The sequence below is a fragment of the Cnephaeus nilssonii genome (assembly GCF_951640355.1).
Source record: "Cnephaeus nilssonii genome assembly, chromosome: 18".
Classification (NCBI taxonomy): Eukaryota; Metazoa; Chordata; class Mammalia; order Chiroptera; family Vespertilionidae; genus Cnephaeus; species Cnephaeus nilssonii.
Window position 1 is genome coordinate 19,355,050 of NC_137089.1, and position 27,459 is coordinate 19,382,508.

General features: G+C 39.6%; 2 protein-coding genes across 3 annotated transcripts in view; both read left to right on the forward strand.

The window, feature by feature from the left end:
- Window positions 1-11,315, forward strand: part of PKHD1L1 (PKHD1 like 1) — a gene marked incomplete at both ends in the record, with an annotated part of 145,722 nt that extends 134,407 nt beyond the window's left edge. Inside the window, one exon of the mRNA XM_079796306.1 lies at window positions 10,906-11,315. Coding sequence (XP_079652432.1) covers window positions 10,906-11,315 — 410 coding nt within the window. The remainder of the gene's footprint in view (window positions 1-10,905) is intronic.
- Window positions 10,290-27,154, forward strand: EBAG9 (estrogen receptor binding site associated antigen 9). Of its 2 annotated transcripts, none has more exons than XM_079796722.1 (7): window positions 10,290-10,496; window positions 15,088-15,185; window positions 15,414-15,492; window positions 16,245-16,403; window positions 18,950-19,057; window positions 23,803-23,894; window positions 26,428-27,154. In XM_079796722.1, the coding sequence occupies exons 2-7, from the start codon at window positions 15,103-15,105 to the stop codon at window positions 26,546-26,548; spliced, it is 642 nt and encodes a 213-aa protein (XP_079652848.1). In that variant the 5' UTR covers window positions 10,290-10,496; window positions 15,088-15,102; the 3' UTR covers window positions 26,549-27,154. The 2 variants fall into 2 exon arrangements, with proteins under 2 accessions (XP_079652848.1, XP_079652849.1); XM_079796723.1 differs by lacking the exon at window positions 10,290-10,496 and adding an exon at window positions 10,551-11,086.
- Window positions 27,155-27,459: the final 305 nt, after the last annotated feature.

A 27,459-nucleotide genomic window follows, 5' to 3' on the forward strand; every position in this document is an offset into this window, starting at 1 on the left:
CTTTGCATTCCAAATTAATAATATTTTACTTTTAAGAGAGTCATGAAGTTCCATTAAATAAATGGACAAAAATGGAATGTGAAAAATACTATGTATAAGCACTACTACTCTCTTTCCACTGTTCCACAAAAAGAATACATTATTGATTCTAATATTAAATTGATAAACTTTGAAAAACTAATTTTCACCTACTACTTTTGCCCTGTTAACTATACTAGTTAGACAAGTTAAAATTTAAAAACATTTTAAATCATACTCTATGTTACTACTACTTTTAAAATATATATTTGTATGTTTTTCTTTTCAGGAAACAACTGAAGTGCTATTCTGAAGAACAGGCTGAAAACAAAAATATAAGAACTGCTTTTTTTTCCCCCCTGAGCTATTTTGTTGCCCAACAAGAAAGTCTATAGCGTTTTCAAAAAAATATGCTAAAATATTTTTATAATATATAAAATGTATTAATTAACTTTAATCATAAAAATCAAATTTCTTCAAAATATAAATTTCTTTCGATTCCTTATATGTGTATGTACTGATTTAATTTCTTTTAATTTTCAGAAATCTTTTATTTAGAAGCAGATATGCCACCTTGCTGCCAGATGCTATCCCTACAAATCATAGAATCCTTTAAATAGTTGAAAGAGCTTGTCTAATTTTGCGTTAACCTCTTTAGATCTGACTAGAAGTACTTTGAATTTTTATACATACTGAGGGATCTGACTTTCTCTGTCCATTCACAAGGCTCTTATTCCAATGATCTAAGCCATTCTAATTACTAAGAACTTGGGGAAAATGAGACTGTTTTAGATCAACTTACAGACTAAGTTGCTGTTTTTCAGATCCATAGTAATCCCAGGAATTCTAGATTGTCCTGAATTTTGGGGCCTGCCAACTGCTGGCCAGTATGCTAAGAAGACTTTTCTTGGTATCCATGGAACAAGCTTTTGGAATAAGTCCAAACTCCTTCTCTGATTACTTCTCCTTTCCAGTCAAAAATGCCACTCCTAAGAGTGTGACCTCCCTCAATCCCAGGCTACACCAGAAGAGACACTTATTTCAAGAGAATAAAATGAGATAATGCCAAAAAGCCACAAATTAATGTAGCTAAGTCAACCAAAAGCTCTTATACCAGAAAAATTGTACCTTTTACTCAGAAAATTTTAAATGGAATGCTTATTTTGGAGGAAGAACTCCCAATAAAAGCACTGAAGCCATGTCCAGAGCAAGTAGAATTGGTACTCACAAAAGTTACCTTCCAACCAGAGACACTCAGCAAGCATTAGGAACAGCTGAGAGAATTCAAGGAAGCCCAGACCTTTTTCTTCTGTATACATTTCCTAGAATATTTGCCCCAGGTCATAGTTAATCTTGCTTAACAGAAAAAATACACTTACCAGGTGGTAGATCTAAATATCTTTGGATAAACTTGGCATTTCATTCAGTCAAACAAACATCTGTTTAGCATCAACTAGATACCAGGCACTCTAGCGAGAAGAATACAAGGAATAAGATGCCATCTCTGCCTTCTAAGAGCTCACAGGGTAGTTCGAGAAATAGTAGTTGAAAAAAGGTAACATTGATACAATATGGTATGTGTGAGAGAGAACCGAGGGTGCTAGAGGGGCACTTGGCTGGGGCGAGGGGACATCCAGTGAGGACAGAGACGGATGAGGGACAGCTTCCGAAGATGATATATGAATAAAGCATGCGATTAGCCAAGGAAGAGTGGATGCAGGAAGGTGTGGTGGCCAGAACCAGGGCTGAAGCACCACTTGATAGTGGGTGCCTTTACGGCAGGAGCTCTCCCTTACTCAGCGTTTCTTCCTGCCACCTAACACAACTCTGGCACTAGGAGATGCTATTTTGCTGTCGAAGGGATGAAGCATGGAATGTGGGCAAATCAACAAGCGGTCTGGTGCTACTCAGCACTAACTATGACATGAGGAAAAGCAAGAGAAAAGCAGGAAGGGGAGGGCGGCAGTCTTCTGTGCCACGTTGGCAGAGGGGCTTGGGTTTATTCTGTACGTCCCAGGGATGCAGTTTTGACCAGATGCCAAAACAGAAGTTTTGGCTACAGCAAATTATAAAGGGAGGCACCAAACTAAGATGTAAAACTTTTTAAGAACGTGGCCTAAAAGAGGAGAAGACCAGAGGAAGATTTTTGAGGAGCAATTCTTTGTGATGACTATACTAGGAGGGAGTGAAGATTCTGGGTCCGGATGCCAAGTCAAGAGAAAAGGACTTAAATTAGGCCCCAAGAAAAGCTTAATAAGGGGTTCCCTTAGGTTTGGGGTACACAGTGGATTGGTGTCAGCGTCATAACTGACTAATCAGAGAGAAGATGGCTGAAGCTGCAATTTAGGAAGTAACAGTTTGTTGAGCAAAGAATGTGCAGGTGTGTCCCTGGCACCCGACGAGGTCTCTGTGTGTGTATGTGTTTGTGACAGAGAACGTGAGGAGGAGTGGGGGAGATAGTTAGCTAGCATAGGAAGTCGGGTCTTTTCCAGGAGGGCTGCCTGGAAGGGAAGAAGACTGCAGGAAAAGGAAACTGCCGGAGGACAAGGGAATGCCTCGCAACTACAGATAAAGTTGAAGCAAACAGCTGGAATAGAAATAGAGTCAATTTTAAAGAAACGGCAGGTAAGAGGTCTCTGACAATGAGATGCTAAGAACACATGAAAGTCCCTTCATGCCCAGAGATCACTGATCCTTGCCTAGTCCACACCACCAGTTGAGGACTTTCATACTTCCCTCACTTTCAACCTTGGAGGGGGAGAAACCTCTACTAATACAATGGGGAGGAGGAGAGAGACCAAACAACCCCTCCCCCCATTCTGTGATGGGAAAGTCTTAAAAATCAGGTGTTCGGTGTTTTTTTTAAATGCAAATCCAGTTTACCTTCCATTTCATGATACTTCCTTTCTGTTAGAAAACTAAATTCCACAAACTGCAATTATAGCATCTATGGAACAAATTCCTACATTGGTTTCTGGAAGAAATGCAAAAATCTTCCCTTCAGAGCACTGAGAAAGCCACAGAATTGGACACCATCTGTCGTCTTTCCTCACACAAGTTTAATTCAGTCCACTGGAAATTTTTTGTCAAAAATTTTCCATAGCTTTTTAATGAAGTTTTCTAATACAAGTCATTTGAGAGAAAAAGAAATTTCTAAAACTTTGCTTTTTAGCCACAGTATTAAAATGTTTCTGATTTAACTTCTTTAGGTTTCCGGCTGTCGGCTTTTATAAAATTTTCTAGAGATAGTATAGGCCTATAATATTTTATGCCAGGCAAGTTACAACTTTAACTGCTACTTTTTTAAATGCCTGAATTGTTAAGAATCCAAAGGCAATATGGCTTCACATTGCCTTCATTCATAAACTGGCTGTCATGTTCAATTTTTTAAAAATACATTTTAATGTATGAAGCAGCTTTTTAGCTGTTGAATAAACCATAAAAATACTGTTCTATCCAGGATCTGTGCCAAGGCTGACCAGCAGACCCTGAGCGACAGATGAATGATTACTCTGACACAATGTTTGCTGTGAAAGAGAGGGCTAAGGGACTGCCTGGCTAAAGGAACCAGACAGCCTCAATCACCTGCATCTTCAGGCTTTCTTGTAACAGCAGCTTGAAATAAAGTTTATCTTTTAGATATAAACAGTAAGGTAAATAACTTGGGGGGACACATATGTTTGCAGTGTCCTTTAAGCAAGGACACCTAAAGATTAAGCATAAGGATTCCAGTAAACACCCAGGGGTCTGCACATACACAGACTTGTTTGGAAAGGTCAAGGAATAATTAGGGGCACAACCTTCGGCACTCCCCTAATTCTGAATTCTGATAAACAGGGCAGGCCACCTTTAGCACTCTTCCCATATCTCGGAATGCCCTCCTTACAAACTTTCCAATCAAGTCTCCTGTGCTCCCCAACAGGTCTGAAAAATGCATAGAGTAAATATAGAATGTTCTCATTTTGGTCAATGTAAGGAAAAGAATAAGGAGGTAATAAGCATGTCTTCCTGTATTTCTGATAAAAGTAAAATGTTTCTATCTTGTACTGTCGTCTCTACTCTAAGTTCCATCATCTTCTGACTATTGCAGGTCCATCTACTTTTGCCTCTTGTCATTTTATCCAAAAGAGGGCTATCTAAACTACTACTACTATTAATAATAAAATATTGATTTACCACATGCTTACTATGTGCCAGACACAATGCTCAGCTCAGTTCTATGTGGATTCTTTCCTCACAATAGCACAGTGAAGTTATCACCTTTTCCAGAGGAGACTTGAAATATGAAAAGATTAAGTAAAATTCCCCAGTCCACAGAACTTCTAATGGTTAACTGGGATTCAAACCCAGACAATCTAACCCTACAGCCCAAGCTCCAACATTTAATTGCCTCCTACTTTCCCTCAAACATGGGGAAATGTTCCATTGTGAAAAGAGCTCTTAGGAAAAATATATTTATATCAAATTCCTGTTCAAATTTTAAGTTTACTTTACCACCTCTATGCCCTCAGACAAGTTCTTGGTCTCTTTCATTCTCAGTTTCTTTACCTATAAAATGTGGAAAATATCTACTATGCAGTGTGGTATTTGAGGACTGATGATAACATGTTATCTAACACAGTACCTAACAGATGGCAAGCTCTCTGTAAATGGTAGCCACTCCTGTCATTTTTATGACCATAATGTTGCCCATATCTGTCAATCATTGGCCCAATAAACCATTAGACTTGTTATTGCACCAGAGCAGTACCTAGTATGTAATAAACTCTATGAGTGTTAATTATTAGAATCCTTGGCTGGGTGCAGGGCCACCTAGAACAAAGACTATTTCCCAGCTTCCCTTGCAATGAGGAGTGGCTAACTTCTGCACAGTGAGTTACAAAAAATACAGAGATGACCTTGCAGCATATTCTAGGAACTCTCCTTAAAAGGTGGCTATTATTCACCCTTTTCCCCTTTATTCATCTTTTCCTGTTTTCCTTTGGCATGGAGCAAGATGCCTCCTTGCATCTGGAGGACAAAGGCCAGCAGTTGCAGGGACAGGGTGGGGGGCTCAGCTGAAAAGGTCCTTGACGACGCAGTGCATTATCCCAGCCCTTATTCTTTCACAGTTTCACTATTATTTGGCAAGGATCCTAATGCCAACTGAGATGTCTCCTAGTGTCATCATGTGCCCAAGGTGGCTAAATTGGAAAGGAAAAAGAAAACTGGGAATCCTTCCTACAGGGGGAAGGTGGGCAGGGACATTGCCAAAGCAAGAAAGGAGTTTAAAGTACCACAGACACCTCTGAAGTTATTACCCGTATCACCAAAACAGAAATACTTAGTCCTTGACCTGAATCCATGATACATTTGGTTTGGGAAACCTATCTGAAATTGTTGGAGGGTCATACTTTTCTTCCATGCTCATCAGTGGGTATTTTCAGCTTCCTGAGGATGGCTTTAGCTGCAAGAAATGCCTAATCTCCCGTGAAAGAAACAGATGTAGTTCCCCAACTTCATCTTCCCAGAGAGTAGCTGCAGACACACTGTGTAAGACAAAAAGGGGCCTGCCATAAGGGTTACAATCAGTACTTGAATATTTGTGGGCAGTGTGACCAGCTGCAAACCTCTTGCCTCCTTACTTGCTGGCCCTATCCACTACTCTATTGTGATCAGATGATCCTAAGATTAGAAAGCCCCTTATGAAAAAAAAACTGTTCTTCCATTAATTCTGTTTACCAATGACAAGCTGAGTTTATTAGAGAAGTTCCTTTAGGTTAAGGAACTTAACATGTTTAGCACAAACTGTGCCCATAGCAAGTGAGAATAAACTGTTTAAATGAATAAATGAGTAGGCAGCATAATGAAACTTTTCCTCTGCCAGATTTTTTAAGATAAAGGCCTTCTTCCAAAATATTACAGAAATTGCACTTTATCCTGATTTACTGACTTAACATTTCAAATAACGTGTACTATAAAATTCACACCCGTTGATAGACCAACTAGTTATGGTTACTATGGTAATGGGCTCAGTGCCTATGAGCAGAAAAATTAATTCCTTTGGGGCAAGTTATTTATGAGTGTGTCTGGCTATATGGCAAGAGTATTTTCCTTTAGAGTAATTTATGTATTTAGGCAGATGATTCCTTATAGATATAAGTTCTCCCTAGGAAGAGAGAATATAACATACTAAGTTTTTTATGCTGAGAATTTCTATATTTAATTTTCACTTGTAAAGTATTTAATTTCAAATAAAAACACAGCAAGATATATTTCATGATGAGGAGGCAAGTTAATTTTCACTGTATAAAATGTATAGTATATACAGACAAACACCTCTAACAAGAACTGCTGATATGTCTGATATTTTAAAGGGCCAGAGGTGGCCAGAGGGGCATCCAGGAGCAGCAGGTCGAAATGAAGAGTTTAAAAGCAACAATCAAGACTGGTATCCTCCCAAGTGAATTTGAATTGATGGACGATGGCAAATTTCTACTTTAAACAGGACCCTTACCATGAAGAAGACTGTGTTTTAAAAATATTTAAAGGAATCATACAGCAAAGGACCAAACCGATTTAGAGGAAGGGGGAAAATATAAAATACTAGTTAGGACATCATTATGATAATCCTGGTGTGCTAAAATGATGGACACTGAGAAGAAAAAAATGGATGAAACTTGGCAACACATACTGTTTATGGGGAAAATATCCCATGAGTAGTGAAAAAGCAGGGAGAGGGAGGGGTAGGGCTGTATAGGTGCTTTCCTTCTAAGAGCTGCTTTCCCCCTCTTGTCTTTCAGGGAAAGGGGCAAAAGGTTGTGGAAATGTACCCAGATCATAGTTTAAAAGTTTAGTGTTCCCTCCTCTTTTCCCTTTTTTAATGTGTTACTAACAAACATGTCTATTTCTGGTTGCTGATGAGAAATATTCACCTCTGTTTTTCCTGTAGCTAAAATTATATTCTACTGGACTTGAAGATGATAAACATGTATACCTGAAAGCTCTCATCAATGTTATTGCTTTGTTTCCACTCCATTTCCACATATATTATGCCACTTATTTGTAAAATAAATCCACAAGGCTAGAATTAGTAACCAGATTTTGCAGATGAGAAAACAGACTCAGATTTGGAAGGCAAAAGCCACAATGTCTACCATACTGTAGTGGAATGGATTAGGCTTCCATTGTTGGTTTGCGTTGTTCTATTTTACAGTTTCCAGCTCACATACAAGACAGATCATTTTATAAACTATTGTTTTATATTGGTTGTATGCATCTCAATACATTTATCCTTAGAAATAATAAATGGCCTCAGATGACCAGACCTGCTCAGATTGTCCACTTAACTCATAGTATAGCTGAACTATTATTAGAGCTCTAACAACAATGTGGACATTAGCCAAGTGGTAATGACATTGCTGAACTTCACTACTGGAACAGAGATGTGAATGGTTTACCCCCTCTTGTTACTTGAACTCATTTCTAGTAAAAGACATCCATTACTTTCCTTCATGCCTATTCAGGCCTCTTCTGAAGGGAATTGGTTAACTCTTAATTGTTCTTATCTTGGGTGTGTCTGTATTTAGCAATAAAAATTATTAATAATTGAACATATGTGGTAGTAATATTATGATGAAAAATATTTATTTGAATGTTTCATAGAAGTTAATTTTCCTTTTAGTAGAAAATAAAAATGTTTTTTTCAGACTTTATTTTCCTATTAAGCAACTGACCTTATTACATGGTGATAATATTAAAAATAAATTATAATTTTCCAGAATATTAAAATGCATTCTATTGAAAGAAAGCAAAATTCTCTAGACTAAAAAGATCAATAAAACAAGCCATTAAAATTATCATCAGATAATCCTTTGTTTTCAAATGTATCTGTTCAAAACTGTTACTGGATGAGCTGCAAGCCTTTGTTTTGCTTGATCACGAAATGAATGTGACTTTATGATCTGTATTCAACTGTGAACAGCTGCTCATTAATAAAAAGCCTTTAATGTCCAAGTTAGAACAGCAGGTCTAAAACTGGGCGTTAGGGGAAAACCATCCCTTTAGTGAAAAGTCAGGGAACAGGTGGGGGAGATATAGAAGCACTGGGCTGTGTTTGCAAGGCCTGCCCTACCTCCTGGGAAGAGATGGGAGGTCAGCTGACAGGGCGGTACTAAGGCCCAGCTGGAGAACTCAGAACAAGGAAGCCTACACAGGCTTTGAACTGGGAGAGTAAGTGGTGGCTTGGAAGCTGATAGAATGAATAAATCAAGACTAAATAAATCAAAGCTGGCCATTGGGGATTGGGTAGAGGCCAATCATAAGCCTTTACGTGGGCAACATGATCTTGACACAGAGCAGGAAGAATGAACTATACCCCATGAAGTAGGGGCAATCCAGCAGTAAATCTTTAATCCATCAGCTTCTACCCCTTACTGGCCCCTCACTTGATATTTGGTAGTCCACCCTCACTCACCCCACCAAGCCTTGGTCCGAGTGTAGGACTTCAAATTGCATACTCCTAAGAGGTATTCCCCAAGCAAGATCCCAAATTATTGGCACCTGTAATCCCCAATTAGGGGTTTACTACTCAACAACTAGAGTAAAGATGATTTGAAAAGTCTTTTATAGGTATTTTAAAAGTAAATTTCAACTGTACAATCTTTAGCAAACTTTGGTTTATTATGTTGGGAAACAAGTTTTCACTAACTTTCTGAAAAAGTATATACTTTTTTGTTTTACTTGAAAACGGCACATTTAGTAAAGGAAACAAGAATTATAAAAAGAAGACAATATCATAGTATAATAAATAATTTGCAGCAAAGATATAAATTTCTAAGGAAAAACATTTTGAAAACATGTTTATGTCAGGATATAGGGTATTTGGGATTATTGGAGGTCTGGGATCCACAATCACTTTGGAAATTCTGAATTACTTATTTGAAAATATTAAGGTTAGTGCAGGTGTTTAAGGGACTGCTGAGGATTTAGTGGACTCAGGGGAGTGTAATAATTGAGAATAATGTAGAGTAGCAGTAATAGCATTAGTAGAGGTAGTAACAGCTGTTATCTGTGCATGTTTGCTGTGTGCCAGGCTCTGCCCTTACAACTTTGCAAGCATTAGCCATTCCACGAAGTAGGAACTAATATGGCCATTTTAAATATGCTTTTATTGATTTTTAGAGAGAGGAAGGGGGAGGGGAAGAGAGAAACATCAAAGCGAGACAGAAACATAGATCCGTTGCCTCCAGTAAGCACCGGATGGGACCTAACCCTCAACCCGGGCAATGTGCCCTGACCGGGAATGGACCCTGGCGGCCCCTGGGTGCATGGGCCCATGCTCAACCTACTGAGCCACACCAGCCAGGCTATTATGGCCATCTTATTGCTATGGAAACTGAAGTTTCTAGATGAAATAACATCCAAAGTTACACAGAATCATTTCAGACCAGGAGTCGTAAACATTCCCTTGCTTCTCCTTTTGGGAATAAACAAGTATTAATGGAAATGTGGTACAGATTGGGATGGGGTTGGGATGGTGGTTCCACCAAGTTAAGCGGGTAGGCGGGTGCAGGTCAGGGTGACCCAGGACAGACAGCTGCTGTCCAAATGGGGGCAGAGCAAGGAAAACACCGGCTGGGGAACAATCTGCAGGAACTGCTTTCGGCCTTGGACGATGTAAACGTCTATCCTCCCTCACCAGCCGCTCTGCCAACAGTGGAGCAGCGAGTTTTCTGCGGGCTCCTTGCCCCACCATCGCAAAGACCCCGAGCCTTTTCATAGCAACGGGATAAAAAGAAACAAAACTCAGGCTTCAAAGAGAGAACCACAGAACGAAAGGACACCCTAGTTTGGGACAATGGCTAGACCAGGCTGCGTGCGGGGGAAGTGCCACTCTTTTAACTCCCAGTTACAGGAAATTCAATCAAAAATTTCTTGGAGGAGTCTACACCCGAAATTAAAGAGCACGCTGTGGAAGGCACGACCACGCGCAACGAGCCCGGGAGCTCCGCGACGGTGCAGCCCGCACAGCCAGCAACAGCCGCCACGTCCCACCCCAGAGCCAGCCGCCGCCGCGCCGGAGGCCGCTCGCCCCGCCCCCCCGGCGCCCATTGGCTGTCAGACCCGCAGCCTCTCGCCTATTGGGCCAGACGGGACGTGTGGCGGGGGGCGGAAGTGCGGCCCCGGAGAAAACCCAGAGGCCCCTTCCAGGAGGGCGTCGAGGGAGGAGCTGGGGGAGGGTTTCCCGAGGAGGAGGAGGAGGAGGAGGCGGCGGCCATGGCAGCTGCGCGGCGGCAACGGCGCTTGCGGCGGAGCGCGCGCCCGGCTTTGAATGAGCGGGGCTGGGACTGAACCGGCGGAGCGCGAGCTCGAAGAGGCGACCGGCACCGCGCGCGCGCGCGCGCCCGCCCCCTGCGTGTGTGTGTGTGTGCGCGCGCGCGCGCGCGGCCCGCGGCAGCTCGGAGCCTCCGCCGGGCGGGCGGGAGGGGGAGGGGCAGGTGAGTGTGTGCGGCTCGCGCGCGCCCGCGAGGGGCTTCCCTTCCCCGTCCCCGTCGGAACCCTGGCCTTCGGGGTGCCCTCTGCCCTTCTCTGGGCCAGCCCCCCTCCTCTTCGCTCCGCACTCCGCGTCCTCCCACCTTCCTTACCGCCCCTCCCGCAGGTCTCCCCGCTCCCCCCTCCCCCCCCCACCAACTGCCATGCTGGGGTACTGTTTCCGGGTCAGGGTGGCCTGTGGGGTGAGGGAAGGGCGATTGGGAGTGGGCCCCGGGCGTGCAGCCCTCGCCATGCCGCGCTCACGCCTCGGCGATCGGCTCACGGGACCCCCCCCCCCTACCTGCCTCCCCTCCCCCGCAGGGACATTTGCCGGTCCTTTGCGCCCTTTCTTTGCAGACCTTGCTCCTTTCCCAGGCAGATTTTTCCCCAAATCCCAAAAATCCAAGTCCCAGCCCACCTGCACCAACTTGGAGCGATGGAGAGCGTTTTCCCAATCCGCCGTGCGCATGGCGTCGGGTGGTGTAACCTGGAAACGCTGTTATTTTCCTCCTCTGCACCGTGGGGATGGCCTTGTTGATTTACCAGGCAATGTCAGGTGGGCCGTCGGACGTGGTAAAGCGTGTTCGTTAGGAAACCCCTTGCTTTCGAGTCCTCCTGGAGACTGGAGCCTGCCTTTAGGAGCGCCTCCGTGGCGCCACGGACGTGCGGGCCTGGCTTCAGCGGCCAGGTCTGGTTGGTTCCGTGTTGGACTCGGACCCAGAGCTTCTCACATGCTGTTTCCAGCTCCCCCTTTCTACTTGCCACTGCCAAACCTGGGTGTTTGACATGTCAAGTGCATTTCCAGCAGAGTTTATCTTTGGAGCCTTGTGATATTCCTCAGCCTACTTCAGAGAGTTGCAAACTTCATTGAGGATATTCTGTACTGTATCAAATCATATGGGTTTTTTGGTTTTTTTTTTTTCAAATGTTGGTATTAAAAACATTCGCAATGTTTTAGAAATACAGCTCTTGGTGAGTTGTTTACTCCAGCGTGTACCAGCCTAGATGGTGGCTTGACTTGTTTCATAAATTGTAATGCCGCGGCGACGGAAAGGGTCTCCCCAGTAGTTTGCATTGAATTGCAGGGAGGAAAGATAATGTTAATCTTTCCATTTCTAATGAAAAATTCTTCTTTTAAAATTGTAGGTGAATCTTTTTTCCCTTGACGTAGCTGAGGTGTCTGTCATGTCTTTTGATTTCCTAGAGATGTCATTTCTACAAAAGCCCTGAGGATTTGGTTGTTTTCATGGTTCTGAAACTTATTCTGCTTTATCTCAAGCTTTTGTATTTTCTTAGTAATTTTTAGTGACATCTTACGTTTAAATTTAGATGATATTAGCATATCTTAGTTCTAGTAAATACTTTGAAGCAACCCAAGTGCAAGTTAGCCTGACACAATGCTTATCAAGTTGGTGATCTAAAGACCATTTCAAAAAGCAAACTGAGGCAATGAGTATACTAGCAAAATTAAAGGTTTCCCAAGTGGGATATGGTGTGGGAAGAGCCTGAGCTTTGGGTTCAGTTCCTCTAAATCCTGGGTGAGTGCATCTGAGCTTCACTTTCATCAGTTCTTAAGATTCCAGTGAGCCGAAACCGGTTTGGCTCAGTGGCTAGAGCGTGGGCCTGCGGACTGAAAGGTCCCAGGTTCGGTTCCTATCAAGGGCATGTACCTTGGTTGCGGGCATGTACCTTGGTTGCGGGCACATCCCCAGTAGGGGATTTGCAGGAGGCAGCTGATCAATGTTTCTCTCTCATCGATGTTTCTAGCTCTCTGTCCCTCTCCCTTCCTCTCTGTAAAAAATCAATAAAATAAAATATATATATTTTTTAAAAAATTCCAGTGAGGTGATAGAACACACATTGTCTAGAACAGCAATATTCAAGAGGCACACTGGTCTCCTGCAAGGATTTTTAAAACATGCAATACCTGACTATTTAGTCAGGGGCACATACCTCATTTCCCTTAGATTGTCAAATTAAAAATGACAACAGCCAACACAATAGCTGTCTGGTGTGAGCAAATCAAAATTATACCTAATTTTTTTTGGTCACATTGACAAAAAAATATATTTTTTGGTGTGCTGCAGAATTTTATTAATTAGTTAATGTATGCTGTGAGATAAAAAAAGATAGAAAATCTCTGGTCTAGAACATGTTGAGTGCTCAAGGAATGTTAATTTCTCTCCATTCAACAAATATCTGAATCCCCTACTATGTGCTTGGCATTGGTTAAGACCTAAAATGCTAAACTAAGCAAGACTGATGGGGGCTCTGCCTCCTTCCCTTGCATTGACACAAGCCTGTGACAGCTGAGCAGTGAACACAGTTTCTCAGTACTGGGTCAGTAGTATTCCCCATCATTCTTGGTAGAATCTGTTACATAGTAGGTGCTAAGTATAGCTTCAATGAATTGAATTGATTATATATCTTCAATGAATTAAATTGGAACATTAAGTAAATATGAGTCCCAAAGAATATTCCTGTCGGCAAATCAGTGTAATGGATAAAATCAAGTGTTGCTTGATAGTTAGCTTGATTGCATTTCCCCACTTAAGTGCAACTGGTTGGGAAATTTATCTTGGAAATTATATCACCAAATTTCTAAGAACGTTTATTGTTAGTGAGGTATTCTTGGCTTTTGAGTTAAAAAGACCTAGGTTTGAATCAAAGTCATTGGGTATGGGAACAGGGAAATATGCTTACTCTCTATGCTTCAGTTCTGTGAAATGAGAACAATAATATCTATCTCATAAGATCATTTTATGAGTTAAGTGAGATAATATTAGATAGTGCTTGGCACACAGTACCTGGTCAGTGAATATTAGTTTCTCTCTCATTAATCACAAAAGCAAATGTTTTGCAGAATGAGAAAATTCTTAATTGCTAGTATTTCATATTGTGCTCATAATTGTTTCGAAGTTTTAATTTGTGATTGTTGCTAACATAAAAAATACACTTGATTGTAGATTCCATTGAATTTTCTACATACACACAGTTTTACTTCTTTCTTTCCAATCTGAATGCCTTTTATTTTATTTTCTTGATTGATTGCACTGGCCAGAACTTGCACTACCATGTTGATTAGAAGTGATGAAAGCAGACATACTTGTGTTATTCGTAGTCTTAGACAGGGTCATCACCTTGCCACTAATATTGTTGTGTGTCATTCAGTAAGTATTTTTTCAAATCGAATGACTTCAGTGGTAATTAGAAATAAAATTTCCAGTTGTTTCATCAGAAAAAGTGCATCTATTACTGACAAAATATTCTCATCCTCACAATAGTGGTCAGAAAAGATGCTTGATGTATCAGTTTTCTCAAATTACTTAAGTCTTGCTTTGTGGTCTAATATGTGATCTATTCTGGAACATGTTCATGTACACTTGTGGTCTAATATATGATCAATTTTTGTGGTCTAATATACGATTTATTCTGGAAAATATTCCAGGTACACTGTAAAAAAAATGTGTTAGGCAATTTTTGATGAATTGTTCAACATATGCCTATTAAGTCACTTTGGTCTAATTTTCTGTATGGATGAACTATTGATGTGAATAAAGTATTAAAATCCCCTATTATTATATTACTGTGGATGTCTCCCTTGTGACCATTAATAATTGCATATATTTCGGTGCTTCTATGTTGGGTGCATAGATATTTATGATGGTTATAGTCTTTTATTGTATTGGCCACTTTATAATTATGTAATATCTCTATTTGTCTCTTTTTACATTTTTTTTTGTTTTAAAGTCTATTTTGTCTAATATGAGTATTGCTACCCCATCTTTCTTTTTATTTTCCAATGGAATATCTTTTTCCATTTCTTCACTTTCATTCTGTATGTCTTTCAGTTTGAAGTTAGTCTCTTGTTAGCAGCCACTCTGTCTTTATTGGAGCATTTAATCCATTTACATTTCAAGTAATTATTGATAAATATGTACTTATTGCCATTTTGTTATTTGGTTTTGATAGTTTTCTATACTTTTCATCTTTTGCTCTCTTCCCTTGTGGTTTGCTAGTTTTCTTTAGTGTTTCAGGGACACCCTGTTTTTCCTGCTTGATCCCATTGTTCAGGAAGCAAAAGGCTCAGGGCAGTGTAGCTGGGAACAGCTGTGGTGGTCTTGCAGGTAATCCAAATCCCAGGAATAGAGCTCCTTCCACCTTATGAATGTGGAGGGAAACTTAAACAATGATGCTCCCTGCAGCTCCTGAAGGGTTCCCATGGCTTCCGAGCCTTCTCTATTTGGTATCTTCCTCTTGTTGTTCAGAGGCTGTTTATTCAGCCCTCAGCTGTACAGGAGTCATTGTTGTCTATATATGTGTATATTTGGGAAGGGGTGAAGTGAGTTCAGTGTCCTCCACCGCCACCATCCTGGACCTCCCATGATTTACATTTTAATTTTAAATTTACTGTGCTATATTTGTGGTTTATAAAGAAAAGTAAAAAAATAGGCCTGTTTTTCACAGCTTATAATAGGACTTTTAAGCTTGACTTCAGAGCAGAAATATAGCTTGTAAAATCAACTTAATGCATTTATTTTTGTGCATTTTCCACAGGTTTTGATTCCCATCATGGCTATCACACAGTTTCGGTTATTTAAAGTTTGTACCTGCTTAGCGACATTATTCTCATTCCTGAAGAGATTAATATGCAGGTAAATAAATTTTATGTTCAAATTAACCTGTTTATCTTCTTCCTAGTTAGATACCTTCATCTGATGCATGCTTTTCATTTTTATCTTAATGAACAACCCTTAATTATTAAGCTACCTAATTCTAAAATTGGCAAAGATCTTTTATAAGCCTTAAGTTACTGTCCATAGTGCTTTTACCTATGCTTGTTTTGATAGTTCTTGAAATAAATTTTTTCTCCTTTTTTTTAGATCTGGCAGAGGACGGAAATTAAGTGGAGACCAAATAACTTTGCCAACTACAGTTGATTATTCATCAGTTCCAAAACAGGTAAATTTTTTTCAAAAGGTTGAATCAATGTTTTGGAACCATATTTTCAAACTGGATTTCAGACCATTTAGTATGTCATGAAATTAATTCAGATTTTTTGTTGTTACAAATTTTGATTCTAAAGTTTTTACTCGGTTCTTTATTTTATTTCCTATTGTTTGGCTGAGATTTTCTATTTTTTTTATTGGTTTCAAGAGTGTTTGTGGTTTGTGGTTGCTTGTTGGACCACATTTATAATAGTTAGTTTAAAGTCTTAGTCAACATTTATATCACCTTGGGATTGGTGTCTGTTGATTGACTTTCCCCATGTGAGTTGAGATTTGTTGATTTTTGTGTGCTGAATAATTTTGGGTTATTTCATTGACATTTTGAATATGTTTGAGACTCTTACCTTATTTAAATACTATTAAGAATGTTGACATTCTTTATGTAATCAGGCAATCAACCTGATTAGGCTTAGGTTGTAAGTTCCAATCCTCCTTTTGTGGACTGTAGTTCTAATGTCAGTTCAGTTTTCAAAGTATTTGCTTTTGTTTTGTTTTAATGGATATAAGAATGTCTAACTCAGAGTAAAAGTATTTTTTTTAACTTTTGATGTAGTTTTGGTATGTGAAATAAAATTTATATTTTCCTGTTGGTCAAAAAAGTTTGAAACTTAATATTTTAGCAAGCCCATTTTTCTAATAAACAATGAATGAAATGTCAGTTAGGTTCTCCTTATATGGCTGACAGTATTAATCGCTTAAATTTAGACGGATGTTGAAGAGTGGACTTCCTGGGATGAAGATGCTCCCACAAGTATAAAGATTGAAGGAGGGAATGGGAATGTGGCAACACAGCAAAATGCTTTGGAACAACTGGAACCTGACTATTTTAAGGACATGACACCAACTATAAGGAAAACTCAGAAAGTAAGTTAAAGATTTGTGTTTTTAGCAATTAAACTATGAAACTGCTTTTCATATTCCCATAGTTAAAATTAGACAGTATAACTAGTACTGTTAGAAATTCTGATTATTAATTTGTGGTCTGTCATGTTAAAGGTGAAAGTTTATATAGTCAAGTAACCTAGACACAGATCTAGTAATTTGTACACCTTTAAAAATTATATCTAGACAAATTCTGCTGTATATCCCAGAATTTGTAGAGACTAAGTAAAATAAAATACAATTCTAACCTTAAAAGTGTACGCAATTTAGTGATGTCTATAAACTAAGTGCTTTCTGTTGTTTGTAACCATTATAAAACTGAGGCAAGGCTCTGAGAACTTAGAGTAATTTTAGTTTTGTGTTAGTCATCCATACTTTATTTAATCCCTTTTGAGTTGAATATGGATGATCACTTAAAGATATACGAAATTATTAAAAGAAGAACAAAGGCTGAGTATTTTTCTTTTTTTTAATCAAGTAGTACATATACTTAAAATTTTTTTTTAAAATCATATATTACAAAAGAGCTTATATTGAAAAGCAAAGAACTTCTGCCCCATCACTTTTCATAGGCAGTTCTACTTTCCAGAAGCAGCCACTCATACATAATTTTCTGTTTAGGCTTCTAGTGTTTTTCATTATATTTATATATCTCTATCATCTATCTTGCTTAAATTGCTGTGCCTTGATTTACCATTCACAAACATTGCCCATTGATTTTATACTATGGTAAATGAGGGTTTATTTCATACTACCCTTACCCTTCTTTCCACTCTTTCAAATTTTATGTTACTAGAGGCCCGGTGCATGAAATTCGTGCACGGGGAGGTGGGGGTGTCCTTCAGCCCAGCCTACACCCTCTCCAATCTGGGACCCCTCAAGGGATGTCCGACTGCCCGTTTAGGCCTGATCCACTGGACTGCTGGCTCCCAACTGCTCGCCTGCCTGCCTTCCTCATTTCCCCTAACCGCTTCTGCCTGCCAGCCTGATCACCTCCTAACCACTCCCATGCCAGCCCGATTGATGTCTAACTGCTCCCCTGCCAGCCTGTTTGCCCCCAACTTCCCTCCTCTGCCGGCCTGGTCACCCCTCACTGTCCTCCTCTGCAGGGTTGATCGCCTCCCAACTGCCCTCCCTTGCAGGCCTGGTCCCTCTCAACTGCCTTCCCTTGCAGGCCTGGTCCCTCCCAACTGCCCTCCCCTGCTGGCCATCTTGTGTCCACTTGCGGGCAGGATTTTTGACCACATGGGGGCAGCTATCTTGATCTTGTGTGTTGGAATGATGGTCAATCTGCATATTACTCTTTTATTAGATAGGATAGAGGCCTGGTGCACCGGTGGGGGCTGGCTGGTTTGCCCTGAAGGGTGTCCTGGATCAGGGTGGGGTTCCCTTGGGGTGTGGAGAGGCCTGGGTGAGGGGCCTGTGGTGGTTTACAGGCCAGCCACGCCCCTGGCGACCCAAGCAGAGGCCCTGGTATCTGGAATTTATTTACCTTCTACAATTGAAACTTTGTATCCTTGAGTGGAGGCCTGGGCCCACCGGAGTGTGTGGAAAGGTTGGCTTCCTCTGTTGCCGGGGAAACCCAAGCCTCCCTTCTGGTAGCCATCTTGGTTGGGATTAATTTGCATACTCACCCTGATTGGTTGGTGGGTGTGGCTTGGCTGGTGGGCGTGGCTTATGTAACAGAGTGATGGTTAATTTGCATATTACTCTCTTATTAGAGAGGAAGATTATTCCAATATACCTCACCAGTTACTCTGCTATTTAAAAAACACACACACCTAAACTTTCAATTCTTGTTCAGTCAAGCATAGAAAATATTTTTTTATAAATATGCTTTATAAATGAGGAACTTATTTGTTCCACATTTCTCTGTTAGAGTTTTTCACCCTCTTCTACCTTTCATCTAGTTTCAGCTATTGTTTATATTTTCAAGGCTGATAACATTTACATGCTGTAATCATAATTGTTTTTGTTGAGTTATCTAAATGTCTCAGTGCTGAAAAGCATTATGTATTTTTCAAGGAGTTTAAGTGAGTTTCTTAGTATTTTGGAAGTATATTGCTGCTCTTAATAGTAACCCAATATATTACAATAGTACCCTAATAAATTAATTAGAATGAAAATGCTTTTAAGTTACAAAGGTAATACTACTGGCTTGAAAAAGTTAATGTATTTATAGATATCTACATGCATAGAGAGCTGGTTATACTTAAATAGGATATAGCTTTTTAAGTGCCTAATAACATTTTGGGAACCCGAGGTCTAAGAAAGAAAGCAGGGAAAGAAAGGAGGAAGAGGAAAATGTTTTATTACTTTTCTCACTATGCAACTGATTTGTGTGACAACTAATAATTTTGGTACTTTTTATAGACTAAAATTTTTTTTACGTTGTAAATTTTAAAAGAAGAAAGGTAGAACATATTTAAAATAATTATAAAATGCTTGGTTAGTTTTAATTATTTTGTCTATTTTTATGTAGTGATGTATAAAATATTCCTATAATTCTATTTCAATTAATCTTTCAGATCATTATTAAGAAGAGAGAACCATTAAATTTTGGCGTTCCGGATGGTAGCACAGGTTTCTCTAGTAGATTAGCAGCTACGCAAGATATGCCATTTATTCATCAATCAGTAAGTATGTTAATGGTATCTAAGCAAGGATTGTTTTGATTCTGTTTTCTTTAAAGAAGAAGAAAAACAATCAAAATGAATTGAATATAGTATTTGGATTTCTGTTACTTTGAAACATGTTTGTCAGATTGAGAGAGGCTAATCTGGAGTTTTACTATTCCTGTTCTTTATGAGATTGTAAATTACATCAGATACTAACATCAGAGTCCCATTGTGTACATGAAAGATAGAAACAAAATGTCATTTAAAAATACGACCTTTAAGGAGATTACCACTAAAATTTAACCATGACAGCAGGTTATTTTTAAGTGAGTTGTGAATTGTTTCCCTAATAGATTTTATTTATCTTTAAAGTATGATTTGACTTTAAATGTGTTTGACTTAAATGCAATACCTTTAAGGGCAAAAGTAGTGAGGAAAGTATATAACTGCAGTTCTCAACCTTAGAAATGTATCGGAATCACCTTTGAACTTTAAAAACACCAAGGTCCAGACCTAAGCTTAAACATGCTTTGATAGATTATTGATTAGTAATTTTTAATTGATTATATGCGTCACCTATTGTTGTAGAACAACCCCACAGGGAGTGGTTTAAAACAACAGTGAACATTTTTCTTCTCATACAGCTTACGTGGGTCAGGAATCCAGGGGAGAATAAACTGGGTGGTTCTGGCTCATGGTTTCTAATAAGTTTCCAGACAAGTCATTAGCTGGGGCTGTAGTCATCTGAAGGCTCGCCTGGGATTGGAGAATTCATTTCAAAGGTGGTTCACTTGCATGCCCTAAAAATTAATGTTGGTTGGTTTTACAAAGCCTCACATCCTTGCAGTGGACCTCTCCATAGGGCTGCTTGAGTTTTCTTATGACATACTGCTGACTTTCCCAGAACAAGTGATCACTGAGAACAAGAGAGCATGTAGGGGTGAAGCCACAATGCCTGTTTATGACTTAGCTCTATAAGTGACACACTGTCACCTCCACATTATTGTATTCATTAGGAGCTACCAGTAGTTACTAAATCCAGCCCATATGCAAGGGGAGAAGAACTAAGTGCCATCTCTTGAAAGAAGGAGTATCAAAAAATTTGCAGACATAGTTTTAAACCACTACATCTGTCTGTCTCTTCATCTGTCATATTTGTTTAAACTACACAGATGCTTCTGAGGTCTCTGTCCAGGGGTCCCATGTTTATATAAATTTTTTATTCAGTGATCAAACACTATTTTTACTAATGCCAGATGTTATACTACTAGTAAGTGCTAGTAATGTCATGGAAAGTAAGCAAAACAGGCATGTCCTTGCCTCAGAAGAATGCATTCTCATGGGGAAGGTACAATGTTAAATAAATGATCACACACATAATAAATACTACAAACTTAGATAACTCCTATGCAGGTACATGATCATATGTGATAACACAATAGCACCATAGATATTTCTCTAAAGAGCATAACACCAGAATGTGCAATTTTTTATTTTCTATTTCTAAATTATAAATATTCATATATGTATGCTCCATATTGGTAAAGTTGTTCAAACCTCTTCAGTGAATTAGTATAGGTATGCCACCAAACAGTAATCTATACTAATAATAGAAAATATGCAAATTCTCCGGGACGCTGTCAAAGTAACAGTAACGACCAAACAGCAGGCTGACAGGCTGCGTGGGGCGACAAGGCCGGCAGGGGGGTTAGTGAGGGATGACCAAATGACTGAACAGCAGGCTGCATGGGGCGACCAGGCTGGCAGGGGGGGAAGTTGGAGGCGACCAGACCGGCGGAGGGGTGGGGGGAGGGAAGTTGGGGATGACCAGGCCAGCAGGGGGGCAGTTGGGGGCGGGCGATCAGGCCGGCAGGAGAGGGGGGCAGTAAGGGGCAACCAGGCTGGCGGGGAGGGGCAGTAAGGGTCGACCAGGCCGGCAGGGGGGGCAGTAAGAGTTGACCAGGCCGGCGGGGGGGGGGGGGAGCAGTTAGGGGCAACCAGGCTGGCAGGGGGGGCAGTTAGGGGCGACCAGGCTGGCAGGGGGGGCAGTTAGGGGTGATCAGGCCAGCAGGCAGAGGTGGTTAGGGGTGATCAGGCTGGTAGAGGGGCAGTTAGGGGTGATCAGGCAAGTTAGGGGTGATCAGGCAGGTGAGCAGTTAGGAGCCAGTGGTCCCGGATTGTGAGAGGGATGTCCAACTGCCGGTTTAGGTCCGATCCCCGGATCGGGCCTAATCCAGCAGTTGGACATCCCCTGAGGGGTCCCGGATGGAGAGGGGACAGACTGGGCTGAGGGGACCCCTCCCACCCCCCCGTGCACGAATTTCGTGCAGCAGGCCTCTAGTTATATGATATTATAACATAACTAGTAGCCCGTTTGCACGAAGATTCGTGCAATAGACCTTCATTCACCTGGCTGCCTGCACCAGGGACCCAGGCCTTGGCTGTGGCCACCACCTTCTGCCTTCTTTCAGAGTCGGGGCTTGGCCCCGGGCGGCGGCCTTGGGCTTGGCTGCACCCCAGTCTCCCTGCTACGGATCGTAGGAGCCGACCCCCAGTGGTTTCCTGAGATCCCTACAGGCTCCCTGCTGGTGCCCAAGGCCGGGAAAGCCTCCGCCCAAAGCTTTCCCGGCCTTGGGCTCGGCCCCACCCAGCGTCCCTGCTAAGGATTGTAGGAGCCGACCCCCAGTGGTTTCCTGTGATCCCTGCAGGCTCCCCGCTGGTGCCCCAGGCTTTCCCAGCCTTGGGTTCGGCCGCACCCCAGCGTCCCTGCAACGGTTTGCTGGTGGGTGTGGCTTGTGGGTGTATCGAAGGTACGGTCAATTTGCATATTACTCTATTATTAGGTAGGATTATAGCTCATTATAAAGTTATAAATATATAACTGCTTAAAGAGTTGGGAAGGGGTAAAAAGGGTAGGTAGAAATTATCTCCAATGCTTTTCCTCCCAAGCAGACAAAATAAGGGGCATTGCCTAGGACAGTGGTCGGCAAACTCATTAGTCAACAGAGCCAAATATCAACAGTACAACGATTAAAATTTCTTTTGAGAGCCAAATTTTTTAAACTTAAGCTTCTTCTAACGCCACTTCTTCAAAATAGACTCGCTCAGGCCGTAGTATTTTGTGGAAGAGCCACACTCAAGGGGCCAAAGAGCCGCATGTGGCTCGTGAGCCGTGGTTTGTTGACCACTGGCCTAGGAGAGAATGGTAGAAGACTCCTGTACTTTGTTCACTACAACAAAAATGTTTTATCACCCATTCCACAAATAAGCTTCTTCTTTTAAATTGCACATTCTATTTTTTTTTTGGTGGGGGGGGAGGGGAGAGGAGCTTACCATTTGTATTGTTGTGGTAGCTCTTTTATACTAACGATATTAACTTTTTCTGTCATCTTTTACAATATTTCAACTTTATATTTTGGGTTGGATGTTTTTGATATATTTAAGTTTTATGTAGCAAATCTATCTTTTACAATTATTTCTTTTTTACTTAGAAGACAATCTCTACTAAAGGATCAGATATCACTCCTTTTTGTAGTCTTAGTAGTTTCACTATTTTTATATCTAAATGTTATATACAGTAAAAGTCAAAAACCTCAGTGGAAAAATGGATAAATTTACAAATGAAATAGATGTAACCTAACAACATGAAGAAAAATAGATCTTACTGGTTCTCAAATTCAGAGTAAAATAATAAGACACCATATTTAGATGTTAAAGCAAAGAGAAAAAATAATTGCCAGTATTGACAAAGGTACAAGGAAACGACCTTTTACCTACTGCTGTTGGGAGGATAAGCTGGTACAACTTTTCAAGACAGTCCTTGTATTTTGCTTCAGTGGCTTTAAAAATCTTTTCTTTGATTTAGCAGTTCTACTTTTTAGAAATTTATATTAAAGAGATAATTAGAAATAATTTAAAAACAATTTTAATAGGATATTACATTTATGGATAGGAGGAGAAAATTTAACATCTTTTCATTTTTAGGTGTAAGTGCTGAAAAAGAGAACATAATAAATTTGTTCACAGATTGGTTCTAGTTATTTTATGCACATAATCACTTCCATACCTTACTAGAAACATTCCAGAATGAGCATTTTCATTGGTCTGTGGAAGAAAAAAGCAAACTTTTAGAATCTGGGCTGGGAAGCAGTGGGAAACAGTGGCCAGCCTGATGGTAAGTAGGACAGGAAAAGAAGCACAATATGGAAGCACTCCAGTAAAGAGTAGATTTTGCCCGATTCCTCATTTTGCCTGGGACCCTGACAGTAAGTGTCACTGAGAAATCTATACAGTTCTGCTGAAGTGAAAATGACTGTGCTAGTTTGAAACTTGGTTTTTCACTTCATCTCCAGCACAGAGTTGTCCAGTCAGGCATCTCTAATTCAGTCTTCTCTTTCCGCCACCCTGACCCCGACCCCTTCCCCTTACTGAAAAGAGAAACAGAATTGGTTTATTCTTGTCCATTCCAAACTATAGTGGGCAAAAAAGAAAAGTTAGGTTAAAGGAGTATTCTTTAAAACAAAGGTGGAAAAACGCTGGACTTGCCTGGACTGGTGAGTGCTGAAAGTCAGGAACCCCTCAGTTGCAGGCAAACCAGAGCCAAATCATTTGGGCTTTGTGTAGGACATGGTGACATGGAATGGACCTGGAGCAGATACAGGGAAATGACAAAGTCTGGATTCTATTTTAAAAGATGCTCTTGTTGACTGCTGAGGGGAGTAAGTATGGCTCTTCACTATTACAGTTTTGTTTTTTTATTGTAGCCTGAATTAGGTGACTTGGATACCTGGCAGGAAAATACCAATGCCTGGGAAGAAGAGGAAGATGCAGCCTGGCAAGCAGAAGAAGTTCTGAGGTATCTGAGTTATGTTTACATTGCAACATGAGTAGGACAACTAGATTGGTTCGTGTTACACTTGAGGTCAAGAAAGCTTATTCTGCCAAATGGTACATTTTTCTTCATTCTCATTTGAACCTTATATAATATGGTGTGTTTTTTTAAATTTCAGACCATGTATGCTATTTTATGTGGTTAAAACCTCACAACCCAATAATGTATAGTATTATAGAAGCAAATTAATTATTTTATTAATGGCAAATAAGATCTTTTAGATATATACACTATATTGCACTACATACTTTATACTTCATTCCCTGTAAAATATACTTACCTCTTGAAATGTCCTACTATGGAATGTGAGTCACCACTATGTCACTGAGAAATCTATAAATTCTTCTGTTGAAGTAAAGATGACTGTGCTCGTGTGAAACTTGGTTTTTCACTATGTATTCCTCCAGGTCAGAAATTATACCTTTCTTTTTGTTTCCCCATGGTCTATCATAGTGCTTAGCCCCTCCAATATGAATTAAAATAATTTATATAGCATTCTACATATGTATGTGTATCTGAATTGATGCATTCAAAGCCCTATGAGGTAGATAATGTAAGTCAGGTACAGCCCATTCTACAGAAAAGAAAATATACTGGAGGGTTTCAGGTTTATTTTTGTTGGTTGGTATGTTCTTATTTCTTTGTTCTTATGAGTAATAAACTTAATTCTTGCTATCTGGATTGGCTCAAAGAGTAAAAATAAAATATGCTTAAGAGAGTTTCTGACTATCATCACTGATGAAAACCCAGCTATTTAAATGTATCTAAATTATGTTTGCATCTTGAAAGATGATATAATAAAATACAGCTATTTTATTTTAAAAGATTGCTTTTATAATAGGGATAGAAAATGAATTGCCCTTTATCTGACTATTTTAACAAAAAAAAACTGATTTAATTTTTGTATACTTGCTTATCTTTATCAGTAAATTACTATTACCTTGTACAACCAGCAGAGGGTGCAGTTAAGTAACTGGAGGTCATGACTGACTTTCTTTTTTGGTCTTGTCCTTGCTTTCAGGCCCCCCTGCCCCCAACACACACACACACATACTAAGGGGTCCATTTAAAAGTTAGTAAAATTATGAGAGTTTTAAATATTTAGTTCCTATTTGACAGTTATTCAGTATAAAGGAAATATTTTTAAAATTGCACATGCCATCATTTATATTGTATGGATTATCCAAAAAGATAAACCATTTATTTTTTTACTCTCTTTTTTTGGATAAATCATAGATATTGAATTCTGAGTATTTTAGAACATATTTGGGATTTTACTAACCACAAGGATAAAGGAAAGGGCTGTTTATTTGGAACCCAGCAATCCTAATGACAGCACTGTAGAGCACATGAATTCACAAATATCTGAACATTCACTGTACAAAACCTTCTCTTGCCCACACTATCCTCTTGTACCCTGAATGAAACAAGCCCAAAAAACCAAACTTGGTGTTTCACATGATACCACACCTTGGTCAGTAAGAAGACATGCTTTGTGCTGCAAAGTTGCTTAAACTCTCACCACTACTATGATCAATTTCATTAAGGAAGAAGACTGATACTTTAGTAATTCCAGATGTGTATCAACAGAAAATATATTTTGTCTGCAGTAATCTCTAAGTTTCTTCTTGTGCCAGAAACATTAATTGTTGATGTTTATATTTTAGCTACTGACTAGGTCAAGGCTTGATTATCCTGTTTGTTTGTAACATAGACAGCCTTTTATAATTTTTTCCCTATCCCTTTTTACCATGGGCATTTTGACTTTTTTAGTGCAAATTAACAGTTTTGCTTGAAAGTGAGAAGAGCTAGTGAAAACTAAAATTTTAAGAACTATTCTTTTAAAGCTAGTTAATTGGTGGTGATGGTCAAAAAGTTGCCTAAAACAAGTCTCTGCTTTCTTGAATTTTGGTCATTTATAACTGCTTACTCCCAGTTGTAAGTATAATTAAGATTTGTATATACATTTCACTCACTGTAGTCAGCTTGCTACTACATATATAGGTAATCTGCTCTAGATTTTTCTTTATATAACCTAGTGTGGTCTATGCCATGCCCAACTGTGCTACAGCTTTCTTTCTCAACCCTGCATGTTTCTTATTTTCTCATACCCGAAACCTTTAGATCTAGGACCAACTTCTGTTTCTCTCCTTTGGCCTATTGCATCACCCACTCCTACTCTCATGATGTGCAATAAGTAAACATCCTGCATGCTGCCCCTTTATTAGATCTGATCAAATGTTAATCCTTAAGTAGAAGTCATATCTGTGTTCTTGACATCCTTCACTGTTTTTTAAATATTACAATAATGGGTGATTGAATCATCAGTATCAGCCTTTTCTGAGTGGTATATAAAAAAAGCAGTGAAAAGAATGGAGGCTTTTTACCTACATTTGATGCTGCTAAAAAGGCACTGCTATTTCTTTCTGGAATGTATTTGCCATTTTACCTGCGTGGTATTTTCTAAAAGTGAAAATGGGAATATGTTTCTTTTCAGGCAGCAGAAGATAGCAGACAGAGAAAAGAGAGCAGCGGAACAGCAGAGAAAGAAAATGGAAAAGGAGGCACAGCGGCTAATGAAAAAGGAGCAAAACAAAATTGGTGTGAAACTTTCATAACAAATGTTCTTCAAATGTCATAGTGCCAGTGGGAGAAATACGAAATCCACAACCCAACCAACATTTGTATGGATTTAAGAGTATTTCCCGAATACAAACACACTGTTTGATTTAATGCATTCATCAGGCCATTCAGGACACTAGGATTCTGTCAAAGTACCTTGAACTTGTAGTGATTGAGACTCAAAAGAACAAAAAAGACTTATGAGACAATGTTTTCTTCAACAGGTTCCATTATAAGACAGTTGTTTGCTGTAAGCAAATTATTACAAATGGAATATGCCAGTACCTCTTCAAGTTGGCGTTTCTAGCTGAATAAATGGGTGTACATAATTTTGTGTTGGAAAGAACTCTGTCGTCTATAATGTTCTTCATTGTGCATAATGATAAAATAAATAATTTTAAATATTCACTTGTTTCCATGATTACCCGACCTAAATCAGACAAACTTGCAGGGTTTTAACTTTTCTGTTTCTGTTGTCAGAAGCTGGTGTTGGCATACATTACCTCTAACTTGGACTGGCATTGTTTATATTCAGTACAACATTAAAGAAATCAATGATTTTAGTTTTCAAGAAAACATTAAATGCAATTTTATTTATCAAAGATTTTTGTACATCATTTTCTTTTAGATGGTGTTATAATGTTATAAATATTTATAATTTATATTGCATGTATAAGCACATTGAAAATCAGATAAAATGGCAAACACATTTGTTTTACATTATTATGACTGTGAGTTTTAAAAACTAGTATCAGTAGTTTTTCCTTTTTATTGTAGATTTTTAAGATGTTAGGAACCTTAAGTTCCTCCTCCCCAAAAGCATTCATTTACAAAACTCTTTAAAAGCATTCAGATGATTTCTGTATCAGTTTTATATATCTGGCATAATGCAGATTACCTGTGTTGG